Genomic DNA, 13,691 nt, shown 5'->3' on the forward strand with positions numbered 1-13,691 from the left:
ACAAGACCTGCTTTCTGAATAGCTGAGCACCTGCAGCTCTGTCAGCCCCACAAGCCACCTGTAAGTGCTCAGTACTCCTGAAAACACTATTTGTATGAAATGACAGCCTGCAACCATGCCCAGTGGCACAATCCCTTCTTCCCAGGTAGGATGGATGGCACATACATTTTCCTTTGAGTTAGCTGACCTACTGGTAGAAAAACATAAATCAAGCATGAGCAATACCTAATTGAATCCCCATGACCTGTAGTTTGAGCCATGAAAAAACCAGAAATATTAGATATCCCCCTAAATGACCCACAAAATTTCATGGTTTTCACATCAGCTGTGAAATCCATTCATGTAACGTCAATTAGAGATGATTAAGGAGTAAGCTTTATCCTAGAGGAACATTTGAAATGAAACAAAAAACAGCTTCCAAGGTTAGTTACATGATGAAGCAAAGCTGTGTAATTCGTTAACTGCTGCAGTGGTTTACTGTGAATACATTCCTCCCACCATAAAGCTCATACCTCTTCTTAGACAAAATACAACAAACCATTAACATTAAAAAAAAAATAAAAATAATCCACACACAGAAAAGAAGCAAATGTTTTTCTTGCCTCGTGAGAGTTTGAAAGCTCTGTGCTGCTGCCTTCTCGGACTTTCCACTGTCGTCACTTTGGGGGCGTGGATAAGGTGAGTAACTGTTTGAGGGCGGATTTAGAAAGACAGTAACTGTTCCAGGGTGGGTCTAAAAAATGAATAGCTGTTCAAGGGAGCAACCTTTGTGGAAGAGGGGTGATAGGGCTGGCCACAAACCATACCCACATGGGTTGGCATGTGCTTGGGGTAGAGAATCTCTACCTAGTACCAAAACTGCAACCCTGTGCTTGGAAGTAGCCTGTGAGTAGCTCCAGTGACTCCTTCATCACTGAAGGCAAAGATGCATCTTAACACTTTGCTGGATGGAGGATCATGATATTGATGTAGCTAGAATATATTGATTCGATGTCTTATCTCTCTTAAATATGTACCTCAGGGACTAGAATCTTCTGGAGTAACAAAAACCTCAGGGAAGAGAGGTAGTAAAAGAAAAAAAAAGCCCACTTTATTTTGCATTAGAATATTTTGAAAAATTGTGCAACCTCCTACACAAGACTGCAATTAAAAAGGAAGGTGTCTAACTGCACATAAAGTGGCTACTACATAGTGGGTATGTATCTGAGCACCAGAAAGTGTTTGGGAAAAATGGTCCCTAATTTCCTCTAAAATACAGGAAAATAAACAAGTGCATTTAAGAGATGCAGAGTTCTCAAAAGCAGCTGATTAGCTTATGAGTAAACTTGCAATGATGCTTCCCAACATAAAAACCTTGCCACTAAAAGCTATGGAATCAAAACTGAAAAGAGCTGCTAAAAATGTTTCCTACGATTATTCACACAATGGCACACCATTTTTAGAACTAATGCCTTGACACTGAAGTTGACAAGAATAGTTATGTCTGAATTAAGAGAAAACTGATCATCAATTTTAATTACAAAGACCTGCCAGCTATAATAAACAATGAGGTCATAAGACTCTTAACAGAGACTGCAGTTCATTCAAATCGCCCAGGTAAAAGTTGGTACTGAAAAAATGCAGACAATGTTTTCTGCAAGCCAAGATAATGTGGAGAATTTTTAGATAATCCAGTATTTTTTAAGATAAGACACCACACGTCAGTGTCCCTAAGGAATTTTTTGGCATTGCTTTTATTTAGCAACAAGGAGGAACCTTCTGTGGAAAGATGAAAACTGTAGATTATGAAGGCTTTTAACCAATTGACTTCCAAATCTTAATTTCACGACTTCACTTTTTCTATGCTTATACTCCCATACCAGTGCCTCAGATTCCTACCTCCTTTCATTGCTTTTCAATCCTATGAGAACATAATAATAGTACAGTATTATTTAGCCTGTAGGAAAGACTACTAAACTGTAGCAAATGTATTTTTCCCCCAAAATGTAAGAAAAAATGAAAAATGAAACAAATCGGTTAAATAAGGTCTCTCAAACACAAAAATACTGTTTTGTACTGGCTGGTCTCAGAACTGCACCAGTCTCTTTCCTCAACATCTTAACTAATACTCAAATTTCCTAATGTATTCTTCAGGAATTATAAATGACTAGCTGTTGTACATACAACGAATAGGACCAGTTCCTCTAACTTCATCACCTAATTTGAGCCCTGAATTGCTGCTGTTAGCGAAGGAGTCCTGAAGTAAGAACTCAAACACTGACGATAGAGGCAGACCAGACTGGAGTGTCAGCAGCTCCTCAGGGGGAGTGCCTACTCACAGACATGTGGTTCAACTTTAGTAAACCTCCCTCTACAGGTCTTCAGACTCACACAGCTCTCACAGTAACACAAGCCCTCACCTCAGGACTGATGGACTTTTGCTTAAGATCCGAGGTACAAGTTAAGGGACAGTTTCAGCTGGACTGAGTCTCATTCCAGGTGCCCAAATGAAACGTGAACTGCACAGATCCTGTGAGAGCGTAAAATTACAACTCTGTAACAGCCACAGCTCTATGAAAACACCAGGATACCTCTTCTGAGCAAATTTAATACAGTAACCTGCTACTATATTTTCCCATGATTCCTGAGTGGCATCTTCTAAGATTACTTCACCAAATCAGACTGGAAACATGGTGCACATTTTCATGCACAGGTTTAACCGTGGAGGTGGCTTCCTTAGCAAAATGAAGGGTCTGTCTCAACAGTCTAAGTCCGAGACTAGGTATCTGTTTAAGAGGGAAGTACAAACCATAAATTATGGACTTAATGCAGAAATGGAGTGTATTATTCCATCTTTCTCACTGCATTAGTCATACTGAAAGACAACAAAAGCTGCTTTTATCCTTAAAATCTAGAGGCCTGCTAAGTCTACCCTTTCCAATGCTTTAAAATGTTTTAAAGGGATTTGACAGAAAAAAGAGAAAGCAAGTGGTATACTCATTCACGCACAACGGAACAGGTGCACAGAGGTTTGAGCTAGAGTTCCAGTCTTGGTCTTTTAGCATAACCTCAAGATCACTCTGTTTCAGGAAAAATAAATCCTTGTGACAGAAAGGATGCTTTTGAGCACCTCAATTAGGAATGAAATTAATATTAATGTCCCCTTTAAGTACGCCCTTCCTGTGATATAACATGGACAACGTATCTTAAGAATGTCATCTACCATGAATTAGGGCTTATTTGGCCAGCATTTAAACGAGGGTATCACAAAGATCAGCTAAGTTACCCAGCTTTATATCTAAATTATGCTCTATGATGATGGGAGGCATCCCTTCTGACTCTGTATGAGTTTAATGTGTGTGTGACAGCACAAATGAATGAAGCAATGATTAGGAGAGGAGCAACAGGAAAGGCAATTATGGTGAATTAAGTTAAAGACACAAAGAAATATATTTTAACAAACATTTCCACTTCGGCCACTGTCAGAAAAAAAGACACGCTTCTAATATATATATATATATAAACATTTAAAATATACTGTCAACAGGACAAACTAGCCTTTGCACAGTGTTTTTTTGTTTGATTGACCAAGTCAGGATCCCCAAGGTTCTAAGCCTGAAAGAACTGCAGGTATTTAATCTCTTAAAAGGTAAGATCTTTATTTTTCACTTGGCCTGGGCTTTGAGCTTGGCATTTCCTGTCATGATAGATGGCAGTATTAAGAGAAACAGAAGAGTGAAGAAGGGAGATGCTCCTCTTTTCTTAATCCTTCCAAGAGCTTTCTGCCATGGAATTTTTACCATTTTCCTTGTGAGGCTGGCATTACTAATAGTAATGCAGTATCGTACTAAGCTACCACTTAAATCTCTTTCAAAACAGGTGATGGTCCGCCCCACACCCTTTCATGCTCAGGGGCAACCCAGCCTCCCTTTAAGGACAGCATGTGCAAATCTTTTCAACGGATCTTCACAAACCTGTGAAGAGGTATCGTACTACAGAAAATTTAGTTTTCTCTATTGACTGAGGATGTAATCCAGAGCCTGTTAAGAGTCAATGGATTGACCTTCCTTTGAATCAGTGCCTGCATACTCAATTTGCTTTGCACTGGATGAAGTGTGCTGCTGTGGAGGAATGTGCTTTGTAAAGCACAAACCTCCTTATTCTGGGTATGTTCTCTGAAGATGAAATCCTACAAGACAATTTACATGCAGTGCTGTCACAGTACGCATGCTGGTTCGACAGTAAATATTTGCTTGCAAACCTGAGCAGAATGTTGAAGAGAAGCTCTGCAGTGCTCCATCCACCTCCTCTACGCTGGAAAGAGCTATAAGCCGAGGAAGAAGAGCTTCAAGTGACTGGATAAACAGCCGTGCACTGTGCTGGTCTGCTTCTTGGTTTTTCAGCAATTTTAGAGAGAGCGCAGCAGTACGTAAGGACCTGTGACCTGGACAATCCCGTGGTGTCTGCTCCTCATCAGCCAAGGAGCAGTTGTCAGACCCTATGTCTGAGACATCTGACCTGCCCGAGTCCTTCTCTGCTGCCATGGAATACTGATCGCAAGAATCAAACTCAGTCCTAGAAAGGTCCTGGTCATCTACGCTGAAGTTACTTTCACTATATCTGGATCCATAGGACCGGGTCTTGCAATCAACTGATAAGAAGTTAGTTATATCTGGATAGACTATGGTGTGGCTTCTCTGAACAACATCTGGCTGGTCAATGGTTTCTGATTCTGGTTCTCTATAATGAATTCCTTTGCTTTCGTGACCAGCTGGAGATGGCAGTGAGTTTTTTTGACTTTCTGGGTTATCCTCTGGAGTTGTCTGTCCCATGTCCCCTTCCAAAGTGGTCTGCCCAGTGTCTGTGGTAACGCTAATGCTAATATCAGGACTCTTCTCATTTCCTGATTCCCAGGCAGGATTTTCTGAGGACAGGATGCGCCTCTGCCACCTAAAGTCAGCATCATTGATCTCCATGGAGTCCCTGCTCGTCTCAGTTCCATCCTTCAATTCTTCTAAGCGTCGCAGCAGTAGCTGGACCTGCTCTTCACTAAGACCTCTCCCTTGGCTCAGCTCATCTAATGCTCCAAGCAGGGCAAAGACGCAGGACACTGAAGCATAACATGCTTCAATACCACCTTTGATGCATGCTTCCGTCATCCCATCCATGATACTACAATTAAAACAGAGTTTATTTAAGTGATGCAGCACATATAGGGAGCATGTCACTATCATCCAACACCATCCCCCCATAACCAGCAAAAAAAAGAAGTTAAATTATCCTGTAAGACTACTGCTGAGAAAGACAACTAGTATTGTGAGAACAAATTATTAAGTCTCCCACACGGACACAGCCATGCTGTAAAGGAAATGCCAAGCAGGGAAACAGTTACCAGGCATTTGTACCAGCATGCACAGCATGTTTTTCCTTACAGACAAACATTTACACTAGAAAAAACCCTCAACACTCAACTGAAGCTAAATTTAAAGCCATTTGCGTCCTGAAAATTATCTTATCTACAAGATGTGATCTTTATAGGAACTGAGAATCCTTCTTGCTCAATCCGACAATGTTTAAATTTTCCGATTACCTCCTTTGACTTCATCTTGGAAATATACATCTAAATAAGCACAGTTATTTCATTGCAAGGTTAGGGACCCAAACCCAAGAATTTCCAGCTGTAAACCAACACATTTGAGTATTTTGGCAAATTCCACAAGGTAGTTATCTATGCTCTTACAAACAGGCCCAGACTGATGACAAACCAGTAAGAGCTTTTACCCGTCTTCCATTTTCACAGCTTATTTAACCAGGGAGATACCCTGGCTCATATTTGGGTATGTTTCTGAAGGTACAGCTATTTAAGTGTCCTGTGTACGCAGGTTTAAGAGACAAGAGGCTAAAGGAGGAAACAGCATACAGCTTGAGAAGATCCAGATGGGACTTCCTTTTAGAAATAGACCTCTTCCTGGATTCTGACTCAGAAGAGCAGGGCCCTGCCAAATCACAAAGCTGCTGAGGACTGCCAAGTATCTGAAAGGAAAGGAAACAGAAGTTACTAGAGGGTTATCTAAGCATTATTTAAATACAATAAATGAGTCATAGTTCTACCAAGCCTGGAACTTGAAGTAGCAGTACTGTAATTTCTCACAGCAAAAGAAAACAGCACCCTGATGTTCTACTTATTAAAGCTATCTTTCCTCTTTTTAAAGGCAGAAAAACAGATAGAGAAGAGCAGAATATTCAACAAGAATGACATATAGAATGTTGTCCAGTGCTTTACATTTTTGACTGAATACGTTTTAATAGATACTGCACGCAAGACAATCTCTATGCTTATAGGTAGAATAAGTATCTTACATTGTATTATATACCAAAGGGAGCCTTTCTCTTCAGTCATCCAGTTATAAAATGATAGTCATGCAAAGACAGACAAAGTGATTCCTTCTGGCTCAACCTGCTGGGTGGCGTCCTGTTAATACCCACCAAGAAATACAAGGCGGCAGCTTTACAAACAAGCCCATATTAATAAGCAGAAAGAGGCAACAGACATGTCCTGCAGGAAACATTAGACTGAGCTTTTCCTAAAGGTTCAGTTGTCATCTTGCTATTCTTTAAAATTAGAGGAAGACAAGTGTCACGGTGACTGCCAGTTCAGACAACAACCCAGAAGGTGTCTGTGTGGTGTTAGAAGAGATCTTCAAGACACAGAACAGCCTAGGTATACAACAAGCTAGAACAAAAATCCTCTAAGAAAAGACCACTGTTCCTACAAATTACGTAAGTTGCCTTGTGTTCCACAACATAAGAGAGCTGCACACGTGAAATGGAAGAGCCCATCTTGACAGGGCCACTAAGGTATTGGCAGCTTACTTGTGGCTGTTCTAATATAGTTCCAGGAAACCAGATTTAAAAAACCTGGCATGTAATCAAAACATATTCACCTTAGTGCCTGGAATACTATGCTGTGAGGATGAATGTCTCCTTCAAGCAAGAGCAGAGAGTGGGGCAAGATGCCAAAGAAGTTGAAAACCGGATCACTACACTGCATCTCACTCAAAAGAGCAGTCATGACTCAGCTTAAGATCTCCATGCAGTACCACAGCATGAACGCTGATGAAAGTGCCACAGCAGCTTGTGTTATGGAGACAAATAAAGCCATTACAACTTTCTAAAACTAAAAATATTTGTCAGATTTACTTTGATGTAACAGCTATGCTCAGAAAGGGCAATTTCAGCATCCCTACTGCTAACATATGGAATGGACTGGCATGCACGTATCACCGATTTTTACTGTTAAATAAACATTTTGCTTTACATGCCTGGATGTGCACATGTGATTATCTCACCTCTTTCATAATTTTGATGGCTTCTACTCGGTGCTGAGGTGGTGGGTAAAGCAATATCCGGTGATAGAGAGACTGCAGCACAGGCTTCATGGATTCCACTGACCCCACCAACCGAACCAGTTCTGCTGCAATATAATAAATGGTCCGTGCAACGGGCCCACTGAGGGCAGGTGCTGTGGATGAACAACCTGAACCCCGGCCATGATCAGAGATTCCTGAGGAAGGTGAATCAGCTTCAAGGCAGATGCTGCTGTGGGCAGAGGTGATAGTTTTGTCATGGATTGGATTTCCCAGGATTACTACCAGGGCTGGACACAGTTGCTTCCTGAGAAAGAGAAAAGCAGCAGATGGTAACTGGAAAAAAATAATCTCACAGGAACAGATTGAAAATAGCCCACAGTTTAATGAGATACACATGCTAGTTTTAATGATCAGTCAACAGCAGATAGAATAGTTAGACAGAATAAAAAATTACAACAGGCTTTTTTCACCTCCCAAGTATCAGCATGCTAGGACATATGGAAATACTTTTGGGTGCTTTATAAACGGTACTGATTCTGCAAGTTCATGTTGCTGCCCAGTGCTGTCCTTTACAAGACAGCACGCCTGCCTCTATTGTCAGCTGTAACCTATTGCAAGGTAGAAATTCTAGGTTTCTACTGCTCTGTTTCTTCTTCAGTCCAACTCAGGAGCTTTAAAAAAACATGACCAAACAAAAACTAATCTATGTTAACTAGATGGCCTGACATTCTACCACTGAACTGCACATGCACCCTCAGTTGTGAGTCTCTGTTTTGCTGGCTTTTGACAATATAATTAAAGCCCTCTACAGTAACTCAAAGTGTGCATTGTAACATCTCATATGCCACTATACACTAAAAACAACATCCTTCCTTCAAGTGATTCCACAGCAGCAGATCACTCTTCTGTGCAGCCAGAGCCAAAACTAACTCAGCACTTTGCTCAATTAGCTGTTATTTCAGCTTTGCACTCACGCACTTAACATTTCACTGCAGTCTGCATGACCCTGATTTAAAAAACCAAGTGAATGCAGTCCCAAACCTGATTTTCACCCACATGCCTCACAGGTTCAAGCTGCCGCCTGGAGCAAGCACCCAATGACAAGTAATGTTTCAGCATAAAATGTAACACATCCTCATAAATCTCTTATTTTCTCAAGATTTTTATGCAGTCCAGAAATGTCATTGCTTCTCTTAATATGCTTGCTAAAACAGTTCTGCTTACTGAAGTCACAGAAAGAAAAAAAAAGCTTTTAACCAGGCATCAGATAATGACTTTGAGTCTGCATATTCCACTTCTTTCTCCAATCAGGTACACTTAAAAAATGTATCAATTCACTCCTTAAGAAACACACCTGCCTCAAAGCAGATGTAATCACAGCTTTCAACAGCAACAGCTGCTGCATCAGATCAGTAAGAAGCTATTCAGCACCCTCTAACAGTAAGCAGAATATTTTGTGTGCTCAATGCCACACATGATTCTGCTGAGCTACTACAGAAAGTGTAAAGAGTTTTTCTGTTCTAGCTAAATATATTAGACTTCATTACAGTGATAATCCACTACAGGGATTTAATGTGCTAGCTGAGCATGAAATCCTAACCAACCTTATATGAAGCACAGAATGAACTGACAGCAGGTTAACAGCAAGCTCTGCTCACATCTGGAGATTTATTGCAGGTTTGTTTGCATGGCTGGGGGGAGAAGGTCCTTTTATACTTATAAACTGAATATTTGCATCAGATGTACTCACCATATTAAATCAGTGAATCCTTTGTGTTGGTGCATGCAGGGAGAGGAGCTGTTTAACATGGAGAGGATACACTCCAAGTAAAGAAGCTGAAGATGCCGATTGTCACTGGCAAAGAGAAAAGATACCATTCATGTTACATTTAAACAAAGATTATTTGATTTTCTAAAAGAATTACATTAGTTCACTTGAAAATTATACCGCAATTTACAGCAGTGACTTCTTTTTGCTTCTTCCTATGGATTTACAATGGTGTGATCACCTTTACCATCCTATTTATTTTACGCTGACTACATGCAGTGATCTGCTACTGAAAAAAGAACCACAAACAACTTTGTGAAAAAAAAGGAAGAAGAAAACAGAAATAATTATTACAGTTCAATCTAAAAACCTGAGGAGGAGGGAACTCTCAAAACAGAGGAAAAGGAGACACCCAGATATCCCAGATTGGATGGTTTCTTCAGGCATTCTGAAGGGCATTGAGGCTGCTCTCTTCTGGTTACTTTTTCTCTTTTCTTGGTGACAGCCACAGTGGTCAAAAGTCAATGTCTACAGGCAGTAAGTCACATGACAACACGGCTACCTTCCAGGGCCTTACCAGTTACTCTGTCAAAACCATAAACACCAAGTGAGCTTCATGAGAAAGAACGTAAAAGATCCTGTGGACATCTGGGATTGATACACTTGTAACGTACAATGTGCTTGTACCTACTCTCAGAATTACCTCTGGGATTCAGGAGCAGCTGATAGCAGGTGAATGAGAGCTGGAGGAATGTATTTTCTGATATATGATGGTGGGTAAAGAAAGCTGTACAGAATGGACTTAACTGAAATTAAAGAGTGAGAAATGCCTGCTCTTCTGTCACTGCCTGAATTCCTTTTGTTCCCATAGATGAATTTTCATTTGAGTAGAACAGTACCTGTTTCACATGCCATGCAGAAAATAGTGAATCCTGAGGCCTGAAGCTAGATTTCTAACTCTGTGCTACAGAGGGTTTAAAACTGCTGGCTGGTTATACGTTTTAGAGGTGATAGCATTTTCCTCACAACAGTCGACACCTATCTGGAGAGATGCACACAATCCAGGTACAATTGCCTTCCTTCCTGACAGCTTATCTTACAACGTATCTTAAAGTAGATCATCAACAACTTACAGCTGACACTTGCATGGGCAGGCACAGGGCATCCCTGCACCTGCGATTGCTCTAATGCTTCTTACTACCATATTCTTTTCCTGCTGTCAAGAAATTAATATTGCGCTCCTGCATGCCTCAGCATAGGCAGTGTGTTCATTTCACTGCTGCCACAAATTCCAGTACCACCAAAGTCACCAATGGTCCCAAGAAAAAAATTCACCTCCCTGAACTATTGCTCATAGGTGTGCCTCCCTCAAAACCAAATTCTAATAAACTTGAAATTTAGAAGGAGGAATTTCTTTGGACTATGAAATTAGAACAGGCAGTATATCATACTAAAATCTCACTTCACTGACCGGGAGGTTAGAAAGTTAAGTTGCTGCCAATTAAGTGTTTTGAAGGAGATACTAAAATTTGCCTTGAAAGAAGAAATAAAGGCTTTTCATTCATGGAGCTCTTTAATAAGCCATTCTAACTGTATTATTTTTCCTCAGAAAATAAACAGAGATCTCATAAATAGAGATCCTAACAGTCTAGGTACATAATTACAAGCATGAATTAAGCCCTTTAAATTTCTTATTGTACTTTATCTAAAGCATGCCTCAATCTGTTCTGATTCAGGACAGTTTTATGGAAAGCTGGGATTGCAGGTAATTTTTTTAAAGACTTTCAGTGATTCTGAGCGATCCGGTCAGGTAGTTTAATTTTGATGTTTCATAACCAGTAATAAAAAGTGATTACTTGGAGGACAATACCTAAAAGATGATAGCTGTTTATAGCTTCATATATGGGCAAAAATTGATACAAAGAATTAACCTTTCAGCTGGTTTTGCCACTTGATATTGTTAGATACACACTTTTGAAGATCTCTCCTTATCCTGTAGCTAGACACAGAACTGGGAAAAAAGGTTCCTTTAGAAGATTCAGAAACAGGCTTTTATTTTCCCAAATCGTGACACTGATTATATAATGCTAAGTAAGGTAATCTTCCCTTCCAAATCTTGCTGTAATTAGAAACAGTCATCAGAGAAAAGTCTATAGAATTGCACACAAAGATGTCTGCGCTGTCTTCAGCTCTGGCAGTTCCTAAGCCATAGGTTTCCTGAAAATGGTACAGCACATGAAAGGAAGGACCGATGCATGCTTGTTTTGTGTATCTCCCATTTCCCCCAAGTTCATCACAGGCTACTTTCACGGACATACAGGCCAACCAAAGAGACAATGTTATGCTACATTTTCAATACGTTCAAGATTGGCTTTTTTTGCTACCACTCAAGAGGACTTGCAACTCGGAGTAGTAGCAAGTTAAATCTTACTTTACTAATACAGAAACAGTGTTACCAAGTGAAAACTTGTTTTTCCCCTTAAAAATTTTGAACTATTTCCAGCTTGCTATACTTCTGTTTTTCAAATAACTGCTGTATAATGTTTGCACATCTCTTTAAGACTTCAGGCTTTTTTTCGCTCATTTCTCAATAGCCCATTAGTCCAGCTATGCTAGAATGACACAGGAAGTAATTTTTAACTCATGAGTAATTATTACTCTTACCATACTGGCCAACAAGAGACTCTTAATGCAGTGTAACATGCTATTACTGCCCATAATAACTGCATTTTAAAAGTCAGGCTAGTGCATTTCCAAGTGTACAATATTCCTAAATTTAAGGAATGCTTTGGTACTGTAAATTATTTTAGTTGGATAAATGCCACATTTCTAAGGACACATTAATTCCTTCTGCATATTGTCTCTGTTACATTTTTCCACGTCTCTTGTAATTGTTCTCTTTACAATGATTACTTTCAAGCCAGAAAAGACAACTCCTTTGACAAGTATTTTGCTGCTGTATGGAAGTTACTTACAGATTAGATTTACTGGAAGCTCTTTAAAGCTGAACACTGCACAAAGAAGGCAAATTAGCTTCTTATTTCAAGTGAGGATTAAATTAATGCATCATGAACAACACTTCCTCTAATAAACACTTCATTTAGGCACATTTTTGTTCCATAATTCCAGGACTACAATAGTAAAATCACACGTATCAGTGAAACTCTCAATCTCTAGGTAGTAAATTCAAATTATAAACTGAAATAACTCACTTTATGACAGCCTGGAGCTTCTCACAGAGCACAGTGAGGACAGATACAACATCATCACAAAGAGACTCAGTTGAAGTACCTCCAAAAAGAACAAAGATCAGAGGCATTACATATGTGCAGCTGGATTACAACCCCAATTCATTGCATGTACTTTCAGAGCTGGTCCATGCTTCTAAACAACAAGCAGTGCTGCCAAAATTTACAGAGAAGATGCAGTAGGAAAAGTCCAAGATCGGAAAGTGATCTCCACACAATGAAAAAGCAGTAGTATTAGATCCGGAGAGAGCATTGATTGCTTACGTGCAATCACAGAAGGTTAGCTGAAGTCTAATCCAGATAATAAAGTAAGTATACTAATAAATAATAAAAAAGGACTGGCTCCAGTACTTCTAGATGGCAGCTAGAACGTCTGTATCTCTCCCCGCAGTTAGTCTCTGCTACACAGCTTCTGATGTCTGATCAGGTCCTGATCTTAAAAAAGGATGCTTGTGCACTCCAAAGATTTTAGCCTCCATCCATACAAGTTCTCCTGCAGAAATCCAGTGAGAACGTCAAAAGCAGGGATTACTTTTACCTATCAGGGAAGATGTTGGAAGCTAAGCCAGAATGGGAACAGAAAAAAATCCTCTTGTAAATTAATCATTTGGCAAGCCTGAACAGACCTTTGCTAGTGGTGCACTTTCAAAAGCTGCCATTATAGACTGCGTCTCTGGCCTGAAAGACAACACAATCATTTCCAGATTCCATGTCCTACCCCATGAATCTGTTTCAATTTAGGAAGTAAAGCCACTTACTAAAACTTTTTCCTGAGCACTGAAACTCACCTTGAAACAATCCTTTTATTACTATGTTGAGTGCAATGATGTTACCATGGTCCAAATGAACACACGACTGAAAATATCAGGAGCTAACAGGGCTGTCTCAGTTATTACCACAGGTAACACAGCATCAAGCTACGGAGAAGGGAAGAAACCCTGAAGATGCAATTCCTGTGACATTAAACAGCACTGTGCTGATGAAAGGAAAGCGAAAAATAAAAAAGCTGGATTGGAAGAAGTCACTAAAAAAGTGTTACAAATACCTTGACTCTTGAATTTCTGCAAGGCATCATGGTTTTCAATTGTCTGTTAAGGAAAGACAAAGGTGGTGTAACTGGTACAAGGGGCAGAAAAATACTGCAGAAGCAACATTTAACAGCAGAGCTTTCTTAACAAACCCATGTCACCTATGTGTTCTGGGGTGGTGTGGTTTTTTTTGTTAGTTCTGTTTTTAAGCAAGCTTTTGCAAAACATCTTCAAACATTCCTTAAGATCTGTTTTAACAGTCATTTACATTTAAGGAACTCACATCTCATTGAGTAGA

The 13,691-nt window shown here is 39.9% G+C and overlaps 1 protein-coding gene across 5 annotated transcripts in view; it reads right to left on the minus strand.

The window, feature by feature from the left end:
- ARFGEF3 (ARFGEF family member 3) overlaps window positions 1-13,691 on the minus strand; it is a 98,469-nt gene that overhangs the window by 40,246 nt on the left and 44,532 nt on the right. For 4 of the 5 annotated variants that reach the window (XM_080390099.1, XM_080390097.1, XM_080390096.1 and 1 more), the window contains 7 exons: window positions 13,411-13,453; window positions 12,330-12,408; window positions 9,100-9,204; window positions 7,329-7,653; window positions 5,900-6,012; window positions 4,241-5,151; window positions 603-686 (listed from right to left, as the gene is read on the minus strand). In XM_080390099.1, coding sequence (XP_080246225.1) covers window positions 603-686; window positions 4,241-5,151; window positions 5,900-6,012; window positions 7,329-7,653; window positions 9,100-9,204; window positions 12,330-12,408; window positions 13,411-13,453 — 1,660 coding nt within the window. The remainder of the gene's footprint in view (window positions 1-602; window positions 687-4,240; window positions 5,152-5,899; window positions 6,013-7,328; window positions 7,654-9,099; window positions 9,205-12,329; window positions 12,409-13,410; window positions 13,454-13,691) is intronic. The other variant, XM_080390098.1, reaches the window with a different exon arrangement.

This window comes from Falco punctatus, assembly GCF_963210335.1.
Source record: "Falco punctatus genome assembly, chromosome: 5".
Classification (NCBI taxonomy): Eukaryota; Metazoa; Chordata; class Aves; order Falconiformes; family Falconidae; genus Falco; species Falco punctatus.